General features: G+C 38.4%; 1 protein-coding gene across 4 annotated transcripts in view; it reads left to right on the top strand.

Moving 5' to 3' along the window:
- AMN1 (antagonist of mitotic exit network 1 homolog) overlaps window positions 1–24,902 on the top strand; it is a 77,821-nt gene that overhangs the window by 16,474 nt on the left and 36,445 nt on the right. For 2 of the 4 annotated variants that reach the window (XM_070453898.1, XM_070453899.1), the window contains exons 2-3: window positions 21,399–21,531; window positions 23,046–23,190. In XM_070453898.1, the coding sequence (XP_070309999.1) occupies window positions 21,399–21,531; window positions 23,046–23,190 (278 nt within the window). Of the gene's footprint in view, window positions 1–14,092; window positions 14,289–21,398; window positions 21,532–23,045; window positions 23,191–24,902 lie in introns of those variants that run through there. The other 2 variants (XM_020879828.2, XM_070453897.1) reach the window with 2 other exon arrangements.

Below are 24,902 nucleotides of genomic sequence, written 5' to 3'. Positions count from 1 at the left end.
CAAATGATATAACTTGTTTAGGTTTCAGTTTTCTCATCTGTAAATGAAAGATCATGGTAATATTGCCTGCCTTATTGAACTGCTATGAAGATTAAAAGTCAGTACATGTAAATTCCATGAAATAGTGGTTGGCACATAGTAAATATTCATTTATATTAGTTATTAATCTTATTTCATACTTACCATGGAATGCAGTGTAACAAGGACTTTGTTACCTAAGGCCTGACCTTTCTTTCCTAAGATGTGGCTTAATTCCTATCTCTTAGTTCTGAACTGTATTCTAAGGTTCCGTGAGGGTTCCATGCAAATGATCCTCTGAACCTCTGTGGGTAGAATCAAGTGTTCTGTCTCTTTGTACCTATAGTTTTTTATTTTTAGGACTTAGTATTCAGGTAAGCACCCTCTTCCAACAACACAAGAGATGACTCTACTCATGGCCAATGTGTAGATGGTCACCAGATGATCAATACCAAAATCAGATTGATTATATTCTTTGTAGTCAAAGATGGAGAAGCTGTATACAGTCAGCAAAAACAAGACCAGGAGCTGACTATGGATCAGATCATGAACTCCTTATTGCACAATTCAGACTTAAATTAAAGAAAGTAGGGAAAACCACTAGACCATTCAGGTATGACCTAAATAAATCCCTTAAGATTATACAGTGGAAGTGACTGACAGATTCAAGGGATTAGATCTGATAGAGTGCCAGAACTGTGGATGGAGGTTCCTAACATTGTACAGGAGGTGGCCACCAGAACCACCCCCCAAAAAGAAATGCAAGAAGGCAAAGTGGTTGTCTGAGGAGGCCTTAGAAATAGCTAAGAAAAGAAGAGAAATGAAAGGAAAAGGAAAAAGGGAAAGATATACCTAACTGAATGCAGAGTTCCAGAGTGTAGCAAGGATAGATAAGAAAGCCTTATTAAGTGAACAATGAATGCAAAGAAGTAGAGGAAAACACTAGAATGGGAAAGACTAGAGATCTCTTCAAGAAAATCAGAGATACCAAGGGAACCTTTCATGCAAAGATGGGCACAGTAAAGGAGAGAAACAGCAAGGACCTCACAGGAGCAGAAGAGATTAAGAAGAGGTGCAAGAATACACAGAAGAACTATACAAAAAAGGTCTTAATGATGTGAATAACCACAATGGAGTGGTCACTACCTATAGCCAGACATCATGGAGTATGAAGTCAAGTGGGCTTTAGGAAGCATTACTACAATCAAAGCTAGTGAGGGTGATGGAATTCCAGCTGAGCTATTTCAATTCCTGAAAGATGATGCTGTGAAAGTGCTGCACTCAATATGCCAGCAAATATGGGAAAAACTCATCAGTGGCCACAGGACTAGAATAGGTCAGTTTTCATTCCAATCTCAAAGAAAGGCAATGCCAAAGAATGTTTAAACTATGCCACAGTTACATTCATTTCACATGCTAGCAAGGTAATGCTCAAAATCCTTCAAACTAGGCTTCAACAGCATGTGAACTGAGAACTTCCAGATGTACAGGCTATATTTAGAAAAGGCAGAGGAATCAGAGATCAAATTTCCAAACACCTGCTGGATCATAGATAAAGCAAGAGAGTTCCAGAAAAACATTTACTTCTGCTTCACTGACTACACTAAAACCTTTGACTCTGTGGATCACAACAAACTGTAGAAAATTCTTAAAGAGATGAAATACCAGACCACCTTACCTGCCTCCAAGAAACCAGTTATGCAAGACAAGAAACAACAGCTAGAACAGGACATAGAACAACAGATTGTTTCAAAATTGGCAAATGAGTATGTCAAGGCTGTAGTCACTCTGCTCATTTAACTTATGTGGAGAGTACATCATTGAAATGCCAAGCTGGATGAAGGACAAGCTGGAATCAAGATTTCGGGAAGAAATATCAGTAACCTCAGATATGCAGATGACACCACCCTAATGGCAGAAAGTGAAGAACTAAAGAATCTCTTGATGAAAGAGGAGAGTGAAAAAGCTTGCTTAAAACTCAACATTCAAAAAACTAAGATCATGGCATCCAGTCACATTTTGCATACAGGCTAAGTCGCTTCAGTCGTGTCCGACTCTTTGCGACCCTATGGACTGTAGCCTATCAGGGTCCTTTGTCCACCGGATTCTCCAGGCAAGAATACTATAGTAGGTTGCTGTACCCTCCTTCTGGGGATCTTCCCCAGCCAAGGATGGAATCCACATCTCTTGCAGCTCCTGCATTGCAGGTGGATTCTTTACCACTGAGCCACCAGGGAAGCCCCCAGTCATGTCACTCCAGGGCAGGTAGATGGGAAAACACAAAATCACTGCAGACAGTGACTGCAGCCATGAAATTAAAAGATGCTTGCTCCTTAGAAGAAAAGCTATGACAAACATAGACAGCATCTTAAAAAGCAGAGACACCACTTTGCTGACAAATGTCCATATAGTCAAAGCTATGATTTTTCCCATATTCATGTATGGATGTGAGAGTTGGACCATGAAGAAGGCTGAGCACCAAAGAATTGATGCTTTAAACTGTGGTGCTGGGGAAGACCCTTGAGAGTGCCTTTGACAACAAGGTCATCAAACCAGTTACTCCTAAAGGAAATCAACCCTAAGTATTCATTGGAAGGACTGTTGCTGAAGCTGAAGTTCCAATACTTTGGCTTCCTGATGCAAAGAGCTGACTCATTCTAAAAGACCCTCATGCTGGCAAAGATTGAAGGCAAAAGGAGAAGGGTTGGTCAGTAGAGGATAAGATGATTAGATAGCATCACTGACTCAGCGAACATGAGTTTGAGCAAACTCCGGGAGATAGTGAAAGAGAGGGAAACCTGGCGTGCTGCAGTCCATGGCGTTGCAAAGAATCAGACACAACTGAGTGACTGAACAGCAACAAATTCAGTTAAGCATGCATTTAAAAACACATGTGGTGTATGAACCACTATGCCAATGATTGTTGGGAATAACTAGCATGAAAGAGGTATAGTCTCATGGGACTAGCACAAGTATATAAATAACTATAATATAGGTGGAGTAATGACAAAAAGAGGGATTAACAAATGGAAGTACATTCAAGATGAAGTAATAAAAACAAAGTCTGACAAACAGAAAAGTTAGAAATATGTGAGAAGACAGAAAGTAGTATTTCTGTCTGGCTGGAAAATACAATATTAATAGTAGAATAGTAAGACATAAAACCAGGTAATTAGGAGCAGAATGTTGGCCACCAGAATGAAATGAGTGTTTAATTATGTAGCAATGGGAAGTTATTGAAGGTTTTAGAACTGTGCTGGGAGCAGAGAGACAGTTGAATTAGGGAGCATAAGGATAAGAATAAGGAGACAGGAAACTGTTTTAAAATTTTGGAAAGGGGTAGAGAGAGCCCAAACCAAGAAACATATGTGATGATGGTCATTATAAAATTTATCCTGGTAGAAGAGAATTGGAATGCCCATCACTGGGAGAGGTGCCATGAAGTAGTATGCAGTTGCTAGGAGAGTAAAGAATAGATGTGTATATGTTCACTTGGATGGAACTTGAAAACATAGCACTTAGTGAAAAAAAATGAAAAGAGAACATATGAAGAAAAATTATCTCAAACGTTGATTTAAAACAAAAAGACTGACTCCATGACCTTCATTGTCATATTGGAGTGTTGTCTCCCATGTTAAGTCCCATATTTTCGGATAATATTTTCTAACTTTTTGGGGTCAAAATATGTTCAGACTAGTTATTCAGCAAGCTACTTCTGGGGTTACCTTGGTTTTTTTTACCTTCTAACAAGGTAAGAAATTTGTTATTTGCTATCCAGAATAGCAGCCAACTGTTTCTGAGTGCGCTGTTTAGTCCAGAGGAACGGGTCTTCTCCATGATGTAAACTGCTTGGTTTACATCCTTACGTAAGTTCCTAATATCCTCATTGGGCCAGCATTTTAATAGCACTGCCTTTGGCTCTGAGATATGGTGAGCAGTTTTGAATAAAGGGAACAAAGAAAGGCAGAAGTTAAAAATTACTCTGAAGTTTTTAGCTTTGTTGACCAGGAATATGGTGATATCATTAGATAATTATGGAGGAGTGCCTTATCAGGAAAATTAATCAGGACATCCAGTTGAAATAACAAATAGGCAGTTAAAAATATAATTTTTAAGAATTTTAATTCGATTTATTTAAACTAAAAAAAGCCCACCAGTTCACCTATTTCTCCCCAGCCCCTAGCCCCAGCCTCCACCTCCAAGAACCACCAGTTTATTTTCTGCATCTATGAACTTTTGTTTGGGTTTTCTGTTTTGTTTTTATACTCCACAAATAAGAGAAGTCGTGGTATCTGGCTTTCTCTGTCTGACATCTCACTTACCATAATGCTCTCTAGGTCTATCCATGTTGCTGCAAATGGCAAGATATAATTCTTTTTTATGGCTGAGTGATATTCTATTGTATATATGCCACATACTTCTTTATACATTTATTCATTGATGGACACATAGGTTATTTCCATATCTTAATATTGTAAATAATGTTGCAATGAACATGGTAGTGCAGATACCTTTCAAATTATTATTTTCATTTTCTATGCATCAGTTCAGTTCAGTCACTCAGTCATGTTTGACTCTTTGCGACCCCATGGACTGCAGCACACCAGGCTTCCCTGTCCATCACCAACTCCCAGAGCTTGCTCAAACTCATGTCCATCGAGTCAGTGATGCCATCCAACCATCTGATCCTCTGTCGTCCCCTTCTCCTCCTGCTTTCAGTCTTTCCCAGCATCAGGGTCTTTTCCAGTGAACCAGTTCTTCTCATCAGGTGGCCAAAGTATTGGAGTTTCAGCTTCAGCATTAGTCCTTCCACTGAATGTTCAGGTTGATTTCCTTTAAGATTGACTGGTTTGATCTCCTTGCAGTCTTTGCATAAATAAATATTTCTTTGCATAAATACCTAAAAGTGGAATTCCTTCCTGGATCATGTGGTAGTTCTATTTTTAATTTTTTGGGGAACTTCTATACTCTTTTCCACAGTGCCTGCATCAATTTACATTCCCGCTAACAGCGCACAAGGCTTCCCACTTCTCTACATCCTCTCCAATACTTGTTATTTCTTGTCTTTTTGATAGTAGCCATTCTGGTAGGTATGAGGTGGTATCTCATTGTGATTTTGATTTGCATTTCCTTGATGATTATTGATGCTGAGCATCTTTTCATGTGTTGGTTGACCATCTGTGTGTCTTCTTTGAAAAAAATATGTTTTAACTTGAAAGAGGTATCAAGGATTACGCCTAAGATTAGGAATAAACTCTTTATAGATGGTAGGTGAAGCCATGGTTAAGTTTAAAGAAGAGGATATAGAGAGAAAAGGAGGCCAAAAGCCAAATTTTATGCAGCACTTGCATTAAAAGCAGGCATTTTGCCTGCAGTCATTTCTTTGTTAGATTAATTCACCATATAACTGATTGGCTAAATATTAATAAGTTTTAACTATAAAGCTTAGGGCAATTTATTGGATGAAAAATCTATCTCTCCTCCCATCTCCCACTCCACCCCCCTTTTTACAGCTTTTGCAGCTTTATTAAGTTTTAGCTGACTGCTTTTTATTTTTATCTTGAGAATTGAGACCACCTGTGTTAAGCTTAGGGATTAAGAACTAAAATGATTTATGTCAATATAGCTTTTTTCTCCAGGAAATTTTTGCCATCAGTTGGTTATGAGGATTAACATTTTGATTGGTATGGCAAATATTATGTTTATTAGGATAGATTTTTCAAAAGGCTTACTTTAAGACCCCATGTCCATCAGTGTTAAACTATTATGTCACAAATTTTGCTTAATCCTATCCCATTCCCTATCTGGGATGGGGAGACCTTCTTAAACCACTCAAGCTTACATCCCCAAATCCTGAATGTACTCTTCTCTAGCTTTCCCCTGAGGGCTTCCCTGATAGCTCAGTTGATGAAGAATCTGCCTGCAATGCAAGAGACCCCAGTCTGGGTAGCTTTTCCTTTTTAGCTTTCCCCTATTGAAACATTATCAAAACCCTGTTAAACCCTCACTGCAGTTAATTTAATAACCTTGCTCTGTTTGACAGATTTTTTGGATGGTCTTTGTGAGCCATTTAATAATTCTCATAGCAGCATTTTAAGAAATATTTCATTTGTTTCTGTCCCAGATCTCTGCTAGTGCTGCTGGAGGGAACTGGAACAGAAAAAGGAAACCATTTACCATGTGGAATGCATGGCACAGCCTGAGTTCAGAGAAGAGGCAAAAAACAAAATGAAAAAGACCAAGAGAAAGAGAGGGGGGAGAAAAGGGTACTATTATTGAAAAAATTAAAAATATAGATGAATTGTGTATAAAGGAAAATATAAGAGGAGTGATGATGGAATTTGATTTTTCTTTTCTTCAAACTAATGTTTTTAACTTGGTCTTGTTTCATGGATGTTGGTAGAAGATTTGGGTCTTGGGTCAGAGATACCAAGAACTTTGTTATTCATTGCACAGCAAGCAGCATGAGCCTTAGCATGCTTATGTCACTTCCCCTTGACCTCCAAGACACACAGCAGCAACATAGAAGGTCAAGACAGATGCTTACCCAAAGGATGGGTTGTGTTACAGGAGAGAAACTCTGAATTTGGAAATTCTGTATTTTATAGCAAGCAGTAATAACCTCTTTGTCCTGGAGGGAGACATTACTTTATCCCACAGGTTGCTCATTGTAAAGAGAACCCTGAGAGAGGCCCAGATAGAGTATCAGGGTTTTGTTTTCTTGTCATTCTCAGCAAAACAGGCAGGGCCATGAAAAACTCACAGGGTAGTGCCCTTCCCAACATTTCACCTTTTTGCCCTACCACCTTGGCATCTGACAGATTATCACATGGGCATGACACTTCTTTATCATGCTGATTAATTGGCAGAGGCTAGGACCAAATGTATTTAATTTATGGCATATAGAAATCAACTAAGGCTATTAATATTGCTCTCAAAAGGATGATGAGCCAACCAGCAATATTGACTTCAAGTATGCCTCTAGAATCCCAGACTCAAGCAACTGGGAATAATCGCAGGGGAGACCAGTAGGTCTTATTTCAGACAACCAAGACGGCATAAGCCCAGGACAGTCTCCATTTATGACCTGCACAAGGACATTTAAGTTTTCCTGTTAATTTTGGTGCTATTATCAGTAATGACAGGAACAATAGATGGGCCAAAAAAGAAATCCAACTGAGAGATATTCCATGGCCTATTCTGTACATAGAAACATATAAAATTGATTTGGATCACCATGACATTGTTTTGTTTTTATCACATGGGAAAACATCTCTGAGTAGTTGCAGCCTTGATTGTTACACGTAAAATATCCCAAGATCACTTGAACATCAGGGGAAATCTGTGTTTATATCTGTCATATTGAAACAAGATTATGTTGGTCCATGTTTTCATACCCTTATAAAGAGAGGCTAGGCAAAGCAGAATAGTTCAGGGTCTTCCATACTCACATGAATTTTTCTGTAATCATAGCACAAACACAATGATGAGAAATCTAGTAGTGGGTCAGATTGTCAGCTGCAGCTACTACTTGCCCCAGGTGGACCATACTAATTGTTTTGCCAAGGTGCAGTGGTGAGTCTACAGGATGCTGCTGCTGCTGCTAAGTCACTTCATTCATGTCCGACTCTGTACGACCCCATAGACGGCAGCCCACCAGGTTCTCCTGTCTCTGGGATTCTCCAGGCAAGAACACTGGAGTGGGTTGCCATTGCCTTCTCCAGTGCGTGAAAGTGAAAAGTGAAAGTGAAGTTGCTCAGTCATGTCTGACTCTTAGCGACCCCATAGACTGCAGCCAACCAGGCTCCAATCCCGTCCATGGGATTCTCCAGGCAAGAGTACTGGAGCGGGCTGCCATTGTCTTCTCCCTAGAGGATGAATGGAACATGAATTTCTTCCCTTCCTTAAGTACTTCCCAGAATCTAAAGTGTTCCTTCCCCAGGTTCTGGAGTTATTGCTATCCTTATGATCACAAAATTGGTGTGCCCCTTACCAGTACACATGCTATCACTTTTTTCCAATCATCTCCTACTCAGCAGAGGTCAAGTGCAGAAGGGATAAGAGTATTTTTACAAAAGTAAAAGAAGATCCATTATATTTCCCACCATGATGGGCATGGGCTACTGCAGGGAGACTTATTAAGCAGTTTATTCAACCAAGTGGTCATTATTTGCATAGGACAGAGGTTGGCAAACTTTTCCTATAAACGGCCAAAGAGAAATATTTTCAGCTCTGTAGGAGAGCTTTTGTAGAGTGAAAGCAACCATAGATAATATATAATAAACTGTCATGGCTATGATTCAGTAAAACTTTATTTATGAAAACAAGCAAAAGATCAGGCTCAACCCATGGGTTATAGTTTGCTGATCTACATCTAGACTCTAGTGACTCTGATCTAGTATCAGTTCAGTCTGAAAGGAGAAACCAAGTGACTAAAACCAGATTAAGTTTGAATTTCGTAAGCTCCTTTTTGGCCAGGTTGCCACTCAGGTGTACCAACTGGGCTGGTTTGGGGTGGCTGTTAGAGAAAAGAAAAATGCATCATGTTCAGGAAATGTCAGAGTAAAATTCTATTTCTTTTTTGAGAGTGACTAATAAATATTAAGGTAATTAGTTAAGGTAATACTGGCTGTTATTTATAACCAATAAACTCCAAGGGTTTAGCAATGTCACACACAATATGCTTATTTCTCATTCATGTAAATACCCAGTGTGGATAGTCTAGTTGGCTGATGGCTTTCCTCCACATGGTAATTCAGGGTCCCAGGCATCTCACATCTTGTAACTGTACTATCATCAAGGACCTCAGAGTTTTCTGCATCTAGCTGCTAGTATTAGAGGGTCTCCTCACTGCAGATGGTGATTGCAGCAATGAAATTAAAGCACACTTACTCCTTGGAAGGAAAGTTATGACAAACCTAGACAGCATATTAAAAAGCAGAGACATTACTTTGCCAACAAAGGTCTGTCTAGTCAAGGCTATTGTTTTTCCAGTGGTCATGTATGGATGTGAGAGTTGGACTATAAAGAAAACTGAGCACCAAAGAATTGATGCTTTTGAACTGTGGTGTTGGAGAAGACTCTTGAGAGTCCCTTGGACTGCAAGGAGATCTAACCAGTCCATCCTAAAGGAGATCAGTCCCGGGTGTTCCTTGAAAGGACTGATGTTGAAGCTGAAACTCCAGTACTTTGGCCACCTAATGCGAAGAGCTGACTCATTGGAAAAGACCCTGATGCTGGAAAGATTGGGGGCAGGAGGAGAAGGGGACAACAGAGGATGAGATGGTTGGATGGCATCACTGACTCGATAGACATGGGTTTGGGTGAACTCCGGGAGTTGGTGATAGACAGGGAGGCCTGATGTGCTGCGGTTCATGGGGTTGCAAAGAGTCGGACACGACTGAGCAACTGAACTGAACTGAACTGCAGAGGCAAGGGGAGGCTCTGGCCAATTGTGAGAACAAAGACATTGGAAGCAGCAGTTCTAAGAAGTACTCATCATTGTGAGCCCTCCCAGAAGCCACTGTTAGCCCCACCAAACAGCCTGTAAAAAGTACAATTCTAAAATTTCAAAGTAGGTCAAAATAGGTCAAATTTCAAAATATCGTCCTGATCTTTGTCTAGAAGGTGGCCAAGAAGATGTGAACTCTTTCAGTGGATGCTTACATTTAGTGACCAAACTACCTCATTAAAACGTATGGACCAGGAGAAGGTGAAGCAGGTAGAGTTAGAAATCTCTCAAGCTGGCTTTTTTAAAAACTCCATTTATCTCTTACTGAAACCAACAGCTCAAGGATGATAAAGGATATAAAGTGTCCATCAAATACCTTGACTGTTGGTCCAGTATTGAGTGGACCTTTGCATTAAAAGATATCACACAGTCTGACGGAATATGGTCTAAAAGGCCAAAAACATAATACATTTTATGTTACGGTCATTGTGGCTGGAGTTGGTTGATCAGATTGGAACAGTGACACCTTAAACTGAAAAGATATCAACAAGAGGCATCAGTGGAGACGCCAATACAAGTGGTCAAAGGCCCAAAATAATCAGCTTGTCAGAAGTGAGAGTGCCTATTTCACTTGGAGACAAACAGGTTAACTTTGGAAAGGAGGCACAAGACTGGCATGTAATGGTAGTTTAAACATCAGGCACATGTAATCCTTACTTTCCTAAGCCATGATGGTAGATGTGTCACCATGTTCAGTATAATGATGAATTTCCAGTAGAAATGACAGGGATCTGGGTAGGGCATACTTAATTAACAGTGTCATACCATTAGAGAATGAGCCATTGCCATATATATATCAGCTATAATTTTGTTTCTATAGTTCACAGTCCTAAAGAGGAATATCTTTAATCTGCCCATCTGTAGTCTTCCAAATTGCAGACCAAGTGACTAGGCAGTTGGCAAAAGTCCCAAAGTCAGTAAAAACACATGGCTTAATCTTAGTAGTATTACATTATCTAAGGTGAAGTGAAGTGAAGTCACTCAGTCATGCCTGACTCTTTGCGACCTCATGGACTGTAGCCTATCAGTCTCCTACCTCCATGGGATTCTCCAGGCAAGAGTACTGGAGTGGGTTGCCATTTCCTTCTCCAGGAGATCTTCCCAACTCAGGGAGCAAACCGGGTCTCCCGCATTCCAGGCAGACGCTTTAACCTCTGAGCCACCAGGGAAGCTTATCTAAGGTAGGTATTGGCAAACTGCTTGTAAGTTATAGACAGTAAATATTTTCAGCCTTTCAAGAAATACAGTCTCAGCTCTGTCATTATAGTGTGGAAGCAGCCATAGACAACACATAAATGAACAGACTTGGCTGTGTTCTAAGAAAACTTCATTTATAAAAGCAGATAACAGGCCAGATTTGGCCCATAAGTCATAGTTTTCTGACCCCTGGACCTAAGGGAGGCCCAGGATAATGGTAACAGCTTTTATTTACCAGAAACTACCTTTAAGAGGACTCAGATGTTGGACTTGGCAAAGTCTTAAAGAAACTACTATAAATATGTTCAAAGAACTAAATTATGCCATACTTACAGAAGTAAGGGTAAAAATAGATTGGCAGTTCCTCAAAAAGTTAAACATAGATTTACCATTTTTTACCCAGAAATGCACTCTTAGACATATACCCAACATAATTGAAATTGAGTACTCAAGTATTTCTACACAAATATTCATAGCAACAGTAATCACAGCAATCCAAAGGTGGAAACAACCAATATGTCCATCACCAATGAATCAGTACACAAAATGTGATATGTCCATACAATGAAACATCATTCAACCATTAAAAGGAATGAAGTACTGATACATGCTACAATGTGGATGAACCTGAGAAACATTATGCTAAATGGAAGAAACCAGACATAAATTTTCACATTTATATGAATAAATTTATATGAAATACCTGAAACAGAAAATTCCATAGCAAAGGAAGCATATTGATGGTTTCCAGGTACTGGGGAAAGAGAGGAATGGAAACTGCCTCCTTAGTAAATGTAAAGTTTCTTTTGGACTAATGAAACCATTTTATAAGTGGATAGAAGTAGTGGTTACACAACATGAATATCCAAAATGCCAAAGAATTTTACACTTTAAAAGGTTAATTTTATATTATGTGAACTTCACCTCAATTTCAAAAGAAAAGGAAAATAAAAGAAGTAAAGGTATGATGACAATGTCTCATGATATAGATAAAATCGTCATCGTCATTCAGTTGATCAGTGGTGTCTGACTCTTTGGGACCCCATGGACTGCAGCACGCCAGGCTTCCCTGTCCTTCACCATCTCCCAGAGTTTGCTCAAATGCATGTCCGTTGAGTCAGTGATGCCATCCAACCATCTCTGTTGTCCCCTTCTCCTCCTGCCTTGAATCTTTCCCAGCATCAGGGGCTTTTCCAATGAATCATCTCTTTGCATCAGGTGGCCAGAGTATGGGAGCTTCTGTTTCAACATCAGTCCTTTCAATGTATGTTCATGGTTGATTTCCTTTAGGATTGACTGGTTTGACTCCCTTGCAGTTCAAGGGACTCTCAAGAGTCTTCTCCAGCACCACAGTTCAAAGGCATCAATTCTTTGGTGCTCAGCCTTATTTATTGTCCAGCTCTCACGTCCATACATGACTACCAGAAAAACCATAGTTTTGACTATACAGACCTTTGTTGGCAAAGTAATGTCTCTGCTTTTAATATGCTCTCTGGATTTGTCATTGCTTTTCTTCCAAGGAGCAGGTGTCTTTTAATTTCATGCCTGCAGTCACCATCTGCAGTGATTTTGGAGCCCAAGAAAACAAAGTTTGTCACTGTTTCCATTGTTTCCCCATCCATTGCCATGAAGTGATGGGACTGGATGCCATGATCTTTGTTTTTGAATGCTAAGTTTTAAGCCAGCTTTTTCACTCTCCTCTTTCACCTTCATCAAGAAGCTCTTTAATTCCCCTTCACCTTCTGCCATAAGAGTGTTGACATCTGCATATAACAGATAATATTGATATTTGAGGTTATTGATATTTTTCCCTGAAATCTTGATTCCAGCTTGTGCTTCATCTGGCCCAGCATTTCACATACTGGGCATATATGTACTCTGCATATAAGTTAAATAAACAGGGTGACAGTATACAGCTTTGATGTATCCCTTTCACAATTTTGAACCAGTCTGTTGTTCTATCTGGTTCTAACTGTTGCTTCTTGATTTGCATACAGGTTTTGCAGGAGGCAGGTAAGGTGGTCTGGTATTCCTGTCTCTTTAAGAATTTTCCACAGTTTGTTGTGATCCACATAGTCAAAGGCTTTGGTGTAGTCAGTAAAGCAGAAGTAGATGTTCTTCTGGAATTCTTTTGCTTTTTCTAGGGTGCAGCAGATGTTGGCAGTTTGATCTCTGGTTCCTCTGCATTTTCTAAATCTAACTTGTACATCTAGAAGTTCTCAATTCAGGTACTATTGAAGCCTAGCTTGAAGGATTTTGAACATTACTTTGATAGCATGTGAAATAAGTGTAATTGTGCAGTAGTTTGGACATCCTGTAGCATTGCCCTTCTTTGGGATTGGAATGAAAACTGACCTATTCCAGTCCTGTGACGACTGCTGAGTTTTCCAAATTTGCTGGCATACTGAGTGCACTTTCACAGCATCATCTTTTCGGATATAAAATAGGTCAGCTGAAGTTCCACCATCTCCACTAGCTTTGTTTGTAGTGATGCTTCCTAAGGCCAACTTGACTTCACACTCCAAGATATCTGGCTCTAGGTGAGTGATCACACCATCATGGTTATCCACATAATTAAGATCTTTTTTGTATAGTTCTGTGTATTCTTGCCACGTCTTAATTGCTTCTGCTTCTGTTGGTTTCATACATTTCTCTCCTTGATTGTGCCTATCTTTGCACCATAGAGGCTATTACTTTAGAGGTACAATAGAGACTGTTAATAAAGAAATATAAACTATATATAAAAAAGAACCAAATGGAAATTCTGGGATTGAAAAAGTATAATAACTGAAATTTAAAAATACTTGAGGGACTCAGTAGTAGATTTGAACTGGCAGAAGAAAAAGTTATGAACTTAAGATAAATAATAGTATGCAATCTGAAGAATGGAAGGGAAGTAGGATGAGGAAATTGAGCAGAACCTCAGAGAAGTACAGGATAAGCATGTCTACATACATGTGATGGGAACATGAAAACAAAAAGAAAGAGAAGAAAACAGATTCTTTGAGAAATAATAGCTAAAAGCCAGATTTAATGAGAAATATTAATCTACACATCCAAGGAACTCAGTGAATTGAAATTAACTGAATGAATTTTTAGGATAAATACAAAGAAATATAAACATACATATCAGTAGAATTCCCTGGTTGTCCAATAGTTAGGACTCCACACTCTTACTACTGAGGGCCCAGGTTCAATCCCTGATGAGGGGACTAAGATCCTGCAGGCTGCATGGCATGGCCAAAAACAAAACAAAAATATCATAGTAAAAATGCTGAGGCCAAAAGAAAATCCTGAAAACAGTAAGAGAAAAATTACTCATGTATAAGAGAACCTTAATAAGATTAACAATGAACTCCTCTTCAGAAACGATGAAAGCAGAAAGCAATGGGATGACATGTTTAAAGTGCTGAAAGAAAAACCTCAACTAAGAATCCTATAAACAGCAAAACCCAACTTAAAAGTGGAAAGAGGATCCAAATAGACAGTTCTGTAAAGGAGATATACAGATGGCTGACAAGCACATGCAGAGATGCTCAACATCATTGACTAGCAGTGAAATGTAAGTCAAAACCATAATGAGCTATTATTACTTCATAGCCACTAGGATGGCAATAATAAAAGACAGATAATATTAAATATTGGAAATATGTTGAGAACTTGGAATCCTCATATACTGCTGGTAGGAATATAAAATGTTGTAGCCACTTTGTAAAAATAGTTTGGCAATTCCTCAAATGTTTATACTTAGAGTTACTGTATGATTCAATAGTTTTATGTGACCCAGCAAGTGAGCTCTTAGATATGTCCCCAAAATAAATGAAAACATATGTCCACCCAAAAACTCATACATGAACATTTGTATCAGAATTATCCATAATAGCCCCAAAATAGAAACAACCCAAATATCAATAAACTGGTGCATGGATAAACAAAAGGTGGTGTATTCACATGATGGAATATTATTTGGCAGTAAAAATGAGTGAAGTGCTGATACATGTTACAACTAGATAAACTTGAAAATGTTAAGGAAGCCAGTAATAAAATATCACATATTTTATAATTCCATTTATATGAAATGTGCAGAATAGGCTAATCTAGAGAGACAGAATGTGGCACCCTGTCTCTATGTGTCCTCACATGTAGAAGGGCTTGAGATTTCTCTGGGGCTTCTGATAGTTCCCTGGGCTATTGAACGTGGGGGGATTGGGAGGTGACTGCTAATGGGTATAAAATTATTTTTAGTGTATTGAAAGTTCTCTGGAATTAGATACTGATGATGGATACACAACTCTGTAGATTCACTAAAAATCACTGTTATGTCAGTTATATCTTAATAAAGCAGTTACTCTCCAAATGACCCTTTTTTGCTAAGCTTTTAACTTTTAGAATAAATGACATAAATTTATGTTAATGGTAGAGCATCTGATTTCAACATCATAACAGAGTTGAAGAGAATGAGAGCTGAGAGTGTCTAAACTTGTCACCCTTCTTATTCCTTGCAGTCTGTTGAATATGAATTACTTAAAATGTACAAATATAATGATACATAGTTTTGGTAAGTGAGAGTGATATCCATGGAGTTGTGCTACCCAGATCACCCTTCAAGGAAGGACTTTCTGCCCACCTTCAGAATCTACCTCTGCTGACTCTGCAGTCTCCTCACTTCAAGTCACACTCTTCCAAGAGCAGCCCACATCGATGGCAAGGATATAAAATCCCAGTCAAAACTAGAATTCCTGTTTGAAACCAATACAGTATACTAACACATATATATGGAATTTAGAAAGATGGTAACGATAACCCTATATGCAAGACAAAAAAAGAGACACAGATGTACAGAACAGACTTTTGGACTCTGGGAGAAGGCAAGGGTGGGATGATCTGAGAGAACAGCTTTGAAACATGTATATTATCAAGTGTGAAACAGATCGCCAGTCCAGGTTGGATGCATGAGACAAGTGCTCGGGGCTGGTGCACTGGGATGACCCAGAGGGGTGGGATGGGGAGGGAGGTGCAAGGGGGGTTCAGGATGGGGAACATATGTAAATCCATGGTTGATTCATGTCAATGTATGGCAAAAACCACTACAATATTGTAAAGTAATTAGCCTCCAACAAATAAAAATAATTGGGAAAGAAAAAAAAATAAAAAAATAAATTACAGTTAAAAAAAAAAAAACCTAGTGTCTCATGCCTTTATTATGCACAGGTATATGGTCTGAATTTTCACTGTTAATATCCTCAGATGGAAAAGTACCATTTAACTATGCTTTGGAATTTGTGAATATTCATAAGGCCCTATTATGGTCTAAATGTTTTTGTATTATATGTTGCCCTCCTACCCCTAAAGGTGATGCCTTTAGTAACCGGAACCTTTGGGAGGTGTTTAAATCACGAGGGTGGAGCTGTTACCAAAAAGTGTGGGGTCTGGTTGCTCACCGCCCAAAATCCAGTAAACAGGCCAGGTTGGTAGAAAGGAATGTTTGCTTTATTTCAGATGCTGGCAACTCGTGGGGAGGGCGAACATATGTCCAAAGGCCAACTCCCCACCCCAACAAGCAGAGAGTAAGAGCTTTTATACACAGAGTCGGGAGTGGGGGTTGCTACATGGAGAAACAGAAGTTATCTCTGACGGTCATCCTCAAATTGGTCATTAGTGGTCTGACCAATGTCATCTTGGTTGTTTTCAGTTCAGTTCAGTTCAGTCGCTCAGTCATGTCTGACTCTGTGACCCCATGGACTGCAGCATGCCAGGCTTCCCTGCCCATTACCAACTCCCGAAGCTTGCTCAAATTCATGTCCATCAAGTCGGTGATGCCATCTAATCATCTTATCCTCTGTCGTCCCCTTCTCCTCCTGCCTTCAATCTTTTCCAGCATCAGAGTCTTTTCCAGTAAGTTAGTTCTTTATATCAGGTGGTCAAAGTATTGGAGCTTCAGCTTTAGCATCAGTCCTGCCAATGAATATTCAGGACTGATTTCCTTTTGGATAGCCTGGTTGGATCTCCTTGCAGTCCAAGGGACTCTCAAAAGTCTTCTCCAACACCACAGTTCAAAAGCATCAATTCTTTGGCACTCAGCTTTCTTATGGTCCAATTCTCACATCCATACATGACTCCTGAAAAAACCATAGCTTTGACTATATGGACCTTAGTTGGCAAAGTAATATTTCTGCTTTTTAATATGTTGTCTAGATTTGTCATAGCTTTTCTTCCAAGGAGCAAGTGTCTTTTAATTGGTTTTAATTGTTTGTTTTAGGTACAGTTAATCTTCAGTTCCAAAATCCATTTGTTACCATTTCCTTGAGGCCAGTTCTAGGAATTATGACAGCTCATGTCATGGGTACAGTCTGGTCATTATGTAGTTAACTTCTTCGTGCCTATGTTTTAATATCTATAAGACAGTTCACAGGATATGGCTCAGAATATTATCTGTAGCCCTTGAGAAAGAACTAAAGGTCCTTGACTGTGCTTAATGCCTACATTATTATTTGATCTCTTTTGACTGTTTTTCTTTGTTTTCCACATTTCTCACTTCTCTGATTAAATTCTCATTTCTCACTTTCTCTTTGACTAAAGTTTTCCACAGACAAAAGGCAGACAGAGGACATGGGGTAGGGGTAGGGATGATAGGGTCCTGCTCCACTTCAAAATCTTACAAATTGGATTAGTGTCTTTACAAAGAAGCTCCAGAGAAATCCCTAGCCCCTTCTACCATAAGAGGACACATAGAGAAGGTGCCAGCTGTGAATCAGGAAGAGAGCCCTAACTTAACCACTTTGATCTTACACTTCTAGCATCCAGCACTGTGAAAATTAAAGTGCTTTTGTTTAACAAATCTATCCAATCTATGGCATTTTGTTATTGCGATTCAACCAGACAAAAACAATGTCCTTAAGAGGAGGAAAACTCAAACTTTCACCATGAGGTTTGCTTTCACAACACAAAGAACACAGGATTCTCACGCAAACTACTTCTGCCAAAGAAGTGTTAACAGTCAAAATTTACAAAGTACCTAAAGAACAAAAATAGCATGAAAGAGACCCAACAGAAAATAGGACAATTGACACGTTATTAACTACAGACAATAGAATAACTTGAAAAATATTTTAAAACAAATATATTGGAAATGTTCAAAAACAAAGGAACAGTTATCCTTAAGAGATGAATATAGATAAAATAACAGATAAAAACAATTAAAAGCCCTAAGAAAGAAAAATGTAGTCATTGACATAACCACCTAAATTCCCTTGTATGTTTCATAAGAGGTGATAGACTGGACTTTGACCACATCCTGTGTGTTGCAAGTAAGACCTACTGGTTCCCTTCCCCCACTCCACACTTTTTCACAGTTAGCTGAATCTGGGGCCCAGCAGTTACTTTTGAGGTCATTACTGCAGGTTAGCCTTATCCTGCTACTTGGAGTACTATTGATAGTTGTTCACTCACTAAGTCATATATCCAACTCTTTGTGACCCTATGGACTGTAGCATACCAAGCTCCTCTGTCCTCCACTATCTCTGACAGTTTGCTCAATTTCATGTCCATTGAGTCAGTGATGCTATCTAACTACCTCATCCTCTGCCACCCATTTCTCCTTTGCTTTCCAATATTTCCTTGGATCAGGGTCTTTTCCAATGAGTTGGCTATTGATAGTAGCTTTAATTAAGTGCTTTAAGAGACAAATTGAACAGATTAGGTTTTAGCCTCTGTTGGTCAAATTAAAGTAGCTGATAGAGTGGCATACTTCCATGAATATTTGAATTCAGCCAAGAACTTATTGGGATGGATTGTTGGAAGAGGCAACACATGGACCTGCACATTCTTGCTGGGTATACCAAGAATGCAGGGCCTTGATTACCTAGGCCATTTCTCAAGGTTGCATTAGTAGTAAACAGCCTTGAAAGATGAAGTATTTTCTCCTTCCAAAAAGAGCAATCTTGCTTCAGTTTGCCATAAAAATGATGAACCCCCTCAAGCTCAGTGTTTCTGTCTTGTAATACAAACCTACTACATGAGTAAACATCTATCTGGACCAGCCTTCCTACTGTAGGGCCTGGGGCGTGGAGAACCAACACAAACACGAAGCTCCAGCTACTACTCTTTTTCTTTTTTTAATTTATTTATTTTTGACTGAGCTAGGTCTTTGTTGCTGCCCATGGGCTTTCTCTAGTTGCTGCAACCAGGGGCTACTCTGCTCATTGCTGTGGCTTCTCTTGTTATGGAGCACAGGCTCTAGGGTGCACAGGCTTGTGGTTGTGAAGTGTGGGGTTAAGTTACTCAGCAGCATGTGGGTTCTTAATTCCTGGACCAGTGTTCAAACCCCAGTCCTCTGCATCGGCAGGCAGATTCTTAACCACTGGACCCCCAGGGAAGTTCCCTGGCTACTGTTCTTATCATGAGTAATATAGTTGTTTTTCACTGACCCAGCATTCTTCTGCCAGCATTCATAAAATGGTATTAAAGCTAACTCATAAACTAGTAAGTAGGATCAACTCTCAGATTCTGCACGACTCTTGACAATTACAAAAATCAATTACAAGAGAGTTTTTAAGTCAAAAATGAAAGGTAAGGGACTTCCCTTGTGGTCCAGTGATTAAGACTCCACATTCTCACTGCAAGCGGCATGGCTTCCATCCCTGGTCAGGGAACTAAGATCCCACATGCCGCAACTAAGACCCAGCACAGCCAAATAAATAACTATTTTTTAAAAAATACAAGTATTGCAAACTAAGAATTCTACAGATATAGTAGAAAGAATAAGAACATAGAAGAATTAAATGATACTAATCAATGAATAATCACATACACAGTGGCTCAGATGGTAAAGAACCTGTCTGCAATGCCAGAGGCCTGGGTTCGATCCATGGGTTGGGAAGATCCCTTGGAGAAGGAAATGGGTTCTTGCCTGAAAACTCCCACGGACAGAAGAGCCTGGTACGCTACAGTCCATGGGGTTGCAAAGTGTTGGACACAACTGAGAGATTAACACTAACACACATAATATATTTGTGTGCACATACATGTACGTACATGGAGAGAGATATTTAGACATGCATATATAAAACACAGAAAGAGAACATTACAACTCTCAGAAAATATACATTTTCTGAATATTTATAGAGCATAGTATACAAAATCAGTCATGTATTTGACCACAAAAATAGCTCATAAATTTAAGTAAAAAACATAGCAAAATAGGTAAAGGATATGAATAGATTATTTTGAGGAAAGAATATCTAGATAGCCAGCAACTTTATGAAAAGATGTTAAATTTACTAGCAATTAGAGAAATAAGAATTAAAGTGGTAATGAGATACTACTTTTCACCCATGATATCTGCCAACATTTAAGAGTAAGCAGATCTTAAAAATAGTGTTCAGTGAAAAACTAAACAAATCTATGACAAATATCACACACATAAATTAGAAATACTTCCATAGAACATTAGAATGATTTCCTAAAGCGGGGGGATGAGATTGGGAAATGGACATAATGAAAATAAATGGAAAAATAAATAAGTAAAATGAACAATAACATCTGTTGCTTAGCGATATAGAAGAAAAGGAACTCTCTAACACTGCTGATGGAAATATGAAGAAAATAATCTGACGACATTGTTAATATATCCTAGAAACAGTGGAATGCTCCTCAACAGGGGATGACTAAGTCATCCACCCTATAAAATTTAGCCACTAAAGGAGAATTAAAACTATACTTGATACTTTGAAGAATTATTATTAAATGAAAGAGTTTGTAGAAAAGTGAGTATACACTGATGCCATTCTAAGAAACAGTGATCTCTCCCCACCCCCAACCTAACCTTTAAATGTATGTGTGAGAACATAGATACATGTATGAATGAATGTGTGTGTGTGTGTACAAGCACAGAGAAAAAATAAGAATATACAAGGAATAGCATGAGGAACTAAACTAATGGAAGGGGGAAAGATAGGAGAAAGAAAGGCAGAGGCAAACAAAAGAAAAGAAAAGACTGCACTAAAAAAATTGAAGTGTGTATATGTGAAAATATTTATGGGCAGAAACTAAGAAATATTTGTATTTATTTAAAATACAAGTATCTCAGATAGTTGGAATTTCAGGCCACATATCAATATGAAGTATGTTGGTTGTATGGGTCTTGGTTGTTGCCTGCTATAAATCTGTGATATATAATACTGGCACTAAGGTTACTCTCTCTCTGATTTGTACTGTTTGTGGAATCTTTGTGGTTACAGTTCTTTCTTGGTTCTTATACCTGTACAATTTTTAAGAAAAATAGTGAAAGCAAGTTTGTTGGATTAACACATAAAATTTGTCAATTAATCAGCCCTAGTTTAGTGTGTACTTAGGAATATATGTGACTGAAAGCTTGGTGGTAACTGCATATCTTAGGAATTAGAGAGACTGACTTAAGAAAAATTTTTTGTCATTTAGAATGCATTTTAGTAAGTGATGGATGCTGAGAAAAAGTTATAGAGGTAAAGGGCAACTTGTTCATAACTGAGGCTTTTGAATCTTATCAAACTTAAGTTGTAAATATTCATATAAAATATACACCCATTTTTTCTTTCTTGTTTATGAAAGAACTAAGTACTAACAACTGCATTAAACAAATATTAGGAGTCAATATCTGTATAGTGTAATTTACTGTATTGTATTTGTATTTCAGATGCCTTTGGTGCTTCATGAAGAATATTTCTAGATATATCACAGACATTAAGCCTTTGCCACCCAACATAAAAGATAGACTCATCAAAATTATGAGCGTGCAGGGGCAGATAACAGATTCAAACATAAGTGAGGTAAGAATATATACAACTGTAAAGCAAACTTATTATATTTTACTGTTCAGCTATGGTTTCAGATTTTTGGAACAATGTTTTATATTAGGATGAGTAATTTTAGAATATACTAAAGTTCTTTTTTCTCCAGATAACCATAATGTCCTTGTGTAATAGCTTCTAAAAAAATCTCCCATTGACTTCCTGGGGGAAATCTCTCGACTTCCCTGGGGGTCCAGAGGTTAAGACTCAGCGCTTCCAATTCAGGGAGTACAGATTTCATTCCTGGTTGGGGAACTAAGATCCCACATGCCGAGCAGCCAAAAAACAAATAAAATAAAAATTAAAACTCTTCTCCCACTGTTCCTTCAGTTATTCCCCTTGTCTTCATGGTATCAACATCCATGAACTGCATATTTTCAAGAAATTTTAAACTTTTTGGTTAAGTATACCTTAGTAAATCTACAAAAAATTAAAATGCAGAGTGAAAAAACAAATGACAAAAAAAAGACCCATAAGAAGAAATAGGAATGTTACATTGTGACTCTAGGACACAAACCACACCTACGTGTAACAGTACAGTGTGCAGTACACTTAGATATTTTCTATTTTATTCTAGTATGTCTTATTTCAATTAAAAAATGTTGATCATAGCCTACTAGATTGATTTTATCCATTCAGGGATAACAATCAGTTAAAAATCATTCTTCTAAACTCTTCATTCTTCTTCTGGCTACCTCACTCCATCTAACTTATACTTACTCTCTTTCCCTATATATATATATATTAGTTGCTCAGTTGTGTCTGATTCTTTGCAACCCCATGGACTGTAACCCACTAGACTCCTCTGTCCATGGGATTCTCCAGGCAAGAATACTGAGTGGGTTGCCATGCCCTTCTCCAGGGGATCTTCTGTATCCAGGGACTGAGCCCAGGTCTCCCACATTATAGGCAGATTCTTTACCAACTGAGCTTCCTAGGAAGCCCTTTCCCTAATTAAGCTAAAATTAACAATTCTATAAGGGAGAATGTATAGTAAAGCTTCTGACCTGAATAAAAATACCAGCTTTGCCACTCTTTCTGACACTGAACCTCAGTTCTCTTAACTGTAAAATGAGTTTGCAACTATCATCACTCCCTGCCTACAGAAATTAAAGAGTCGTACCTGCTGAGCAAAGAGGCACATAGCTAGACTCTCTCATAATAGTCAGAAACTACTGGAAGAGGATAAGCACCCCACTACCTTGGTTCTGCTTCCATATCTAATGTGTTCTTATTCTGTACCAGCTGTCTCAGTAGAGCTCTGTGTCACAATAAGACTTTTGGGACACTATAAGCTGCACCCTCAGTTGGAAGTAGACTTGACTTGATTTTTTTTGCTTTTTGTATCTGTCTTCACACAAATGCATTTCTGTATTCTTTGCTATAGTTTTCACCTGCCACTTCTCTGTTATGACCATGTAAACACTGAATATGGAATAAATATTTATGTTTATAGGAAATTTTAATTTTTCAAAATAATGTATGTATTATAGATTTTACATCCTGAAGTCCAAACTCTAGATCTACGAAGCTGTGATATTTCAGATACTGCTCTCCTGCACCTATGTAACTGCAGAAAACTGAAGAAATTAAATTTAAATTCCTCAAAAGAAAACCGAATTTCCATAACTTCAAAAGGTATGTTTGTTAACACTGAACGAATTGGTAGAGAACTATTCACCATAGTTTTGGAGCAGAGAAGGGGAAAATATGTTAAAAGATAGTATGAAGATGTCAGTCAGTCAAGTTCAGTCACTCAGTCGTGTCCAACTCTTTGCTACCCCATGGACTGCAGCACACCAGGCTTCCCTGTCCATCACCAACTCCCAGAGCTTGCTCAAACTCATGTCCATTGAGTCGGTGATGCCATCAAACCATCTCATCCTCTGTCGTCCCCTTCTCTTCCCACCTTCAATCTTTCCCAACATCAGGGTCTTTTCCAATGAGTCAGTTCTGAGAACCCCATGAACAGTTTGAAGGTGTCAAAGAAATAGAAACTATATTTATCAATAAAAATATTCAAAATAAACTAGAGAATCCTAATTAGAATTCTTGCTTATAATCAGTGCTGAAAGTTAGGAAATACATTGTCACTACTTAAATTTTAAACATATTTAAAATAAACATGACTAGATAAATATTTTAAATGTTTTGCCTAGTATAGTGAAACAAGAAATGACCAGTTCATAACGTTGTTAAGACTTTTTTGTTGTAATATTACAACAGAAAGTTAAATCATTAGCAAATATTTACTAGGTTCTCTCCTATCAGCCTGCATAACACATAGTTTTGTAGCCAGAAATGCCCCATCTTGAGCTGCACAAAACTTGAAATGTATATTTTCAAGTTGCCCCATTTTGAGCTGCACAAAACTTGAAACATGTATTTTCCACTCCTGCTGACCTAAGCATGCCTCAAAACTATTTTAGACAATGACTAATTGACTAAGAAAGAACTAATCTTGCTTGCTTAATTCCAGATACCAACCTCAAGGACATGGGCAGGGAAGCTGAAACAATTTAAACTATAAGCCAGTCACATAGCAAAATCACTAAATGCCCAGTTCTCTGAAAGATATAAAGATCTAACACACACTCATAAGTTGTTTTCACAGGAAGCAGACCAGATGAAAACTGCTGACTGCAAGCATGTAGACCCCAGACCAGTTGAAACCAGAAGACTGGTGATGTTTGAAACTTTACCTTGATGCCAACCAATCTGAGAACTGTGTATGAACTGCTTGTGTACCTTGCAGCCCCCTCCCTCACACAGTCTTTAGAACCTTTATCTCCCAACTGGCAACTTGGAGATGCTCTTAAGGACGTCAGTCTACCATCTGCCCAGCTTGCCGGCTTCCTGACTAAAGCAACTTTAAGTTTTCCACCAACACTTGTCTCTCTTTTTTTTTTTTTTCCATTTACACTTGTCTCTTGAGTATTGATCTTCTGAGTGGCAGGAAGCCGAAATTGGGTTTGGTACCGACCTTGTCTAGTTACAGTGTTTTATAACCAGGCACACTGCATGTATCAGTGTGACTGTTACATGAATTAATGAATTTTTACCATTTTTTAAAAATATTAAAATTTTTACTCTTTTCAATATAAGAAAGAGGGAGTTATTTGGCTACCTAGGTTTCTGGAGAATTTTGTAGGTAGTTGGCTCTATTTTACAATTAGCTTGGTTAGCAAGTTAGGATATTCATAATATTGCAAGGAAGCATAAGTTTTAAAATGTTTACACAAATACTGACTCTCTAAAAAGAACTTTCATGCTGAACACTAATGAATAAAGTAAGAGTTCTTTCTTAAGACATAGTAAACAATAAAAATGACCTACACACAAATTTACCA

The sequence above is a fragment of the Odocoileus virginianus genome, chromosome 23, assembly GCF_023699985.2.
Source record: "Odocoileus virginianus isolate 20LAN1187 ecotype Illinois chromosome 23, Ovbor_1.2, whole genome shotgun sequence".
Classification (NCBI taxonomy): Eukaryota; Metazoa; Chordata; class Mammalia; order Artiodactyla; family Cervidae; genus Odocoileus; species Odocoileus virginianus.
The sequence above is the reverse complement of the archived record's forward strand: the minus strand, read 5'-3'. Positions and strand labels throughout refer to the sequence as shown.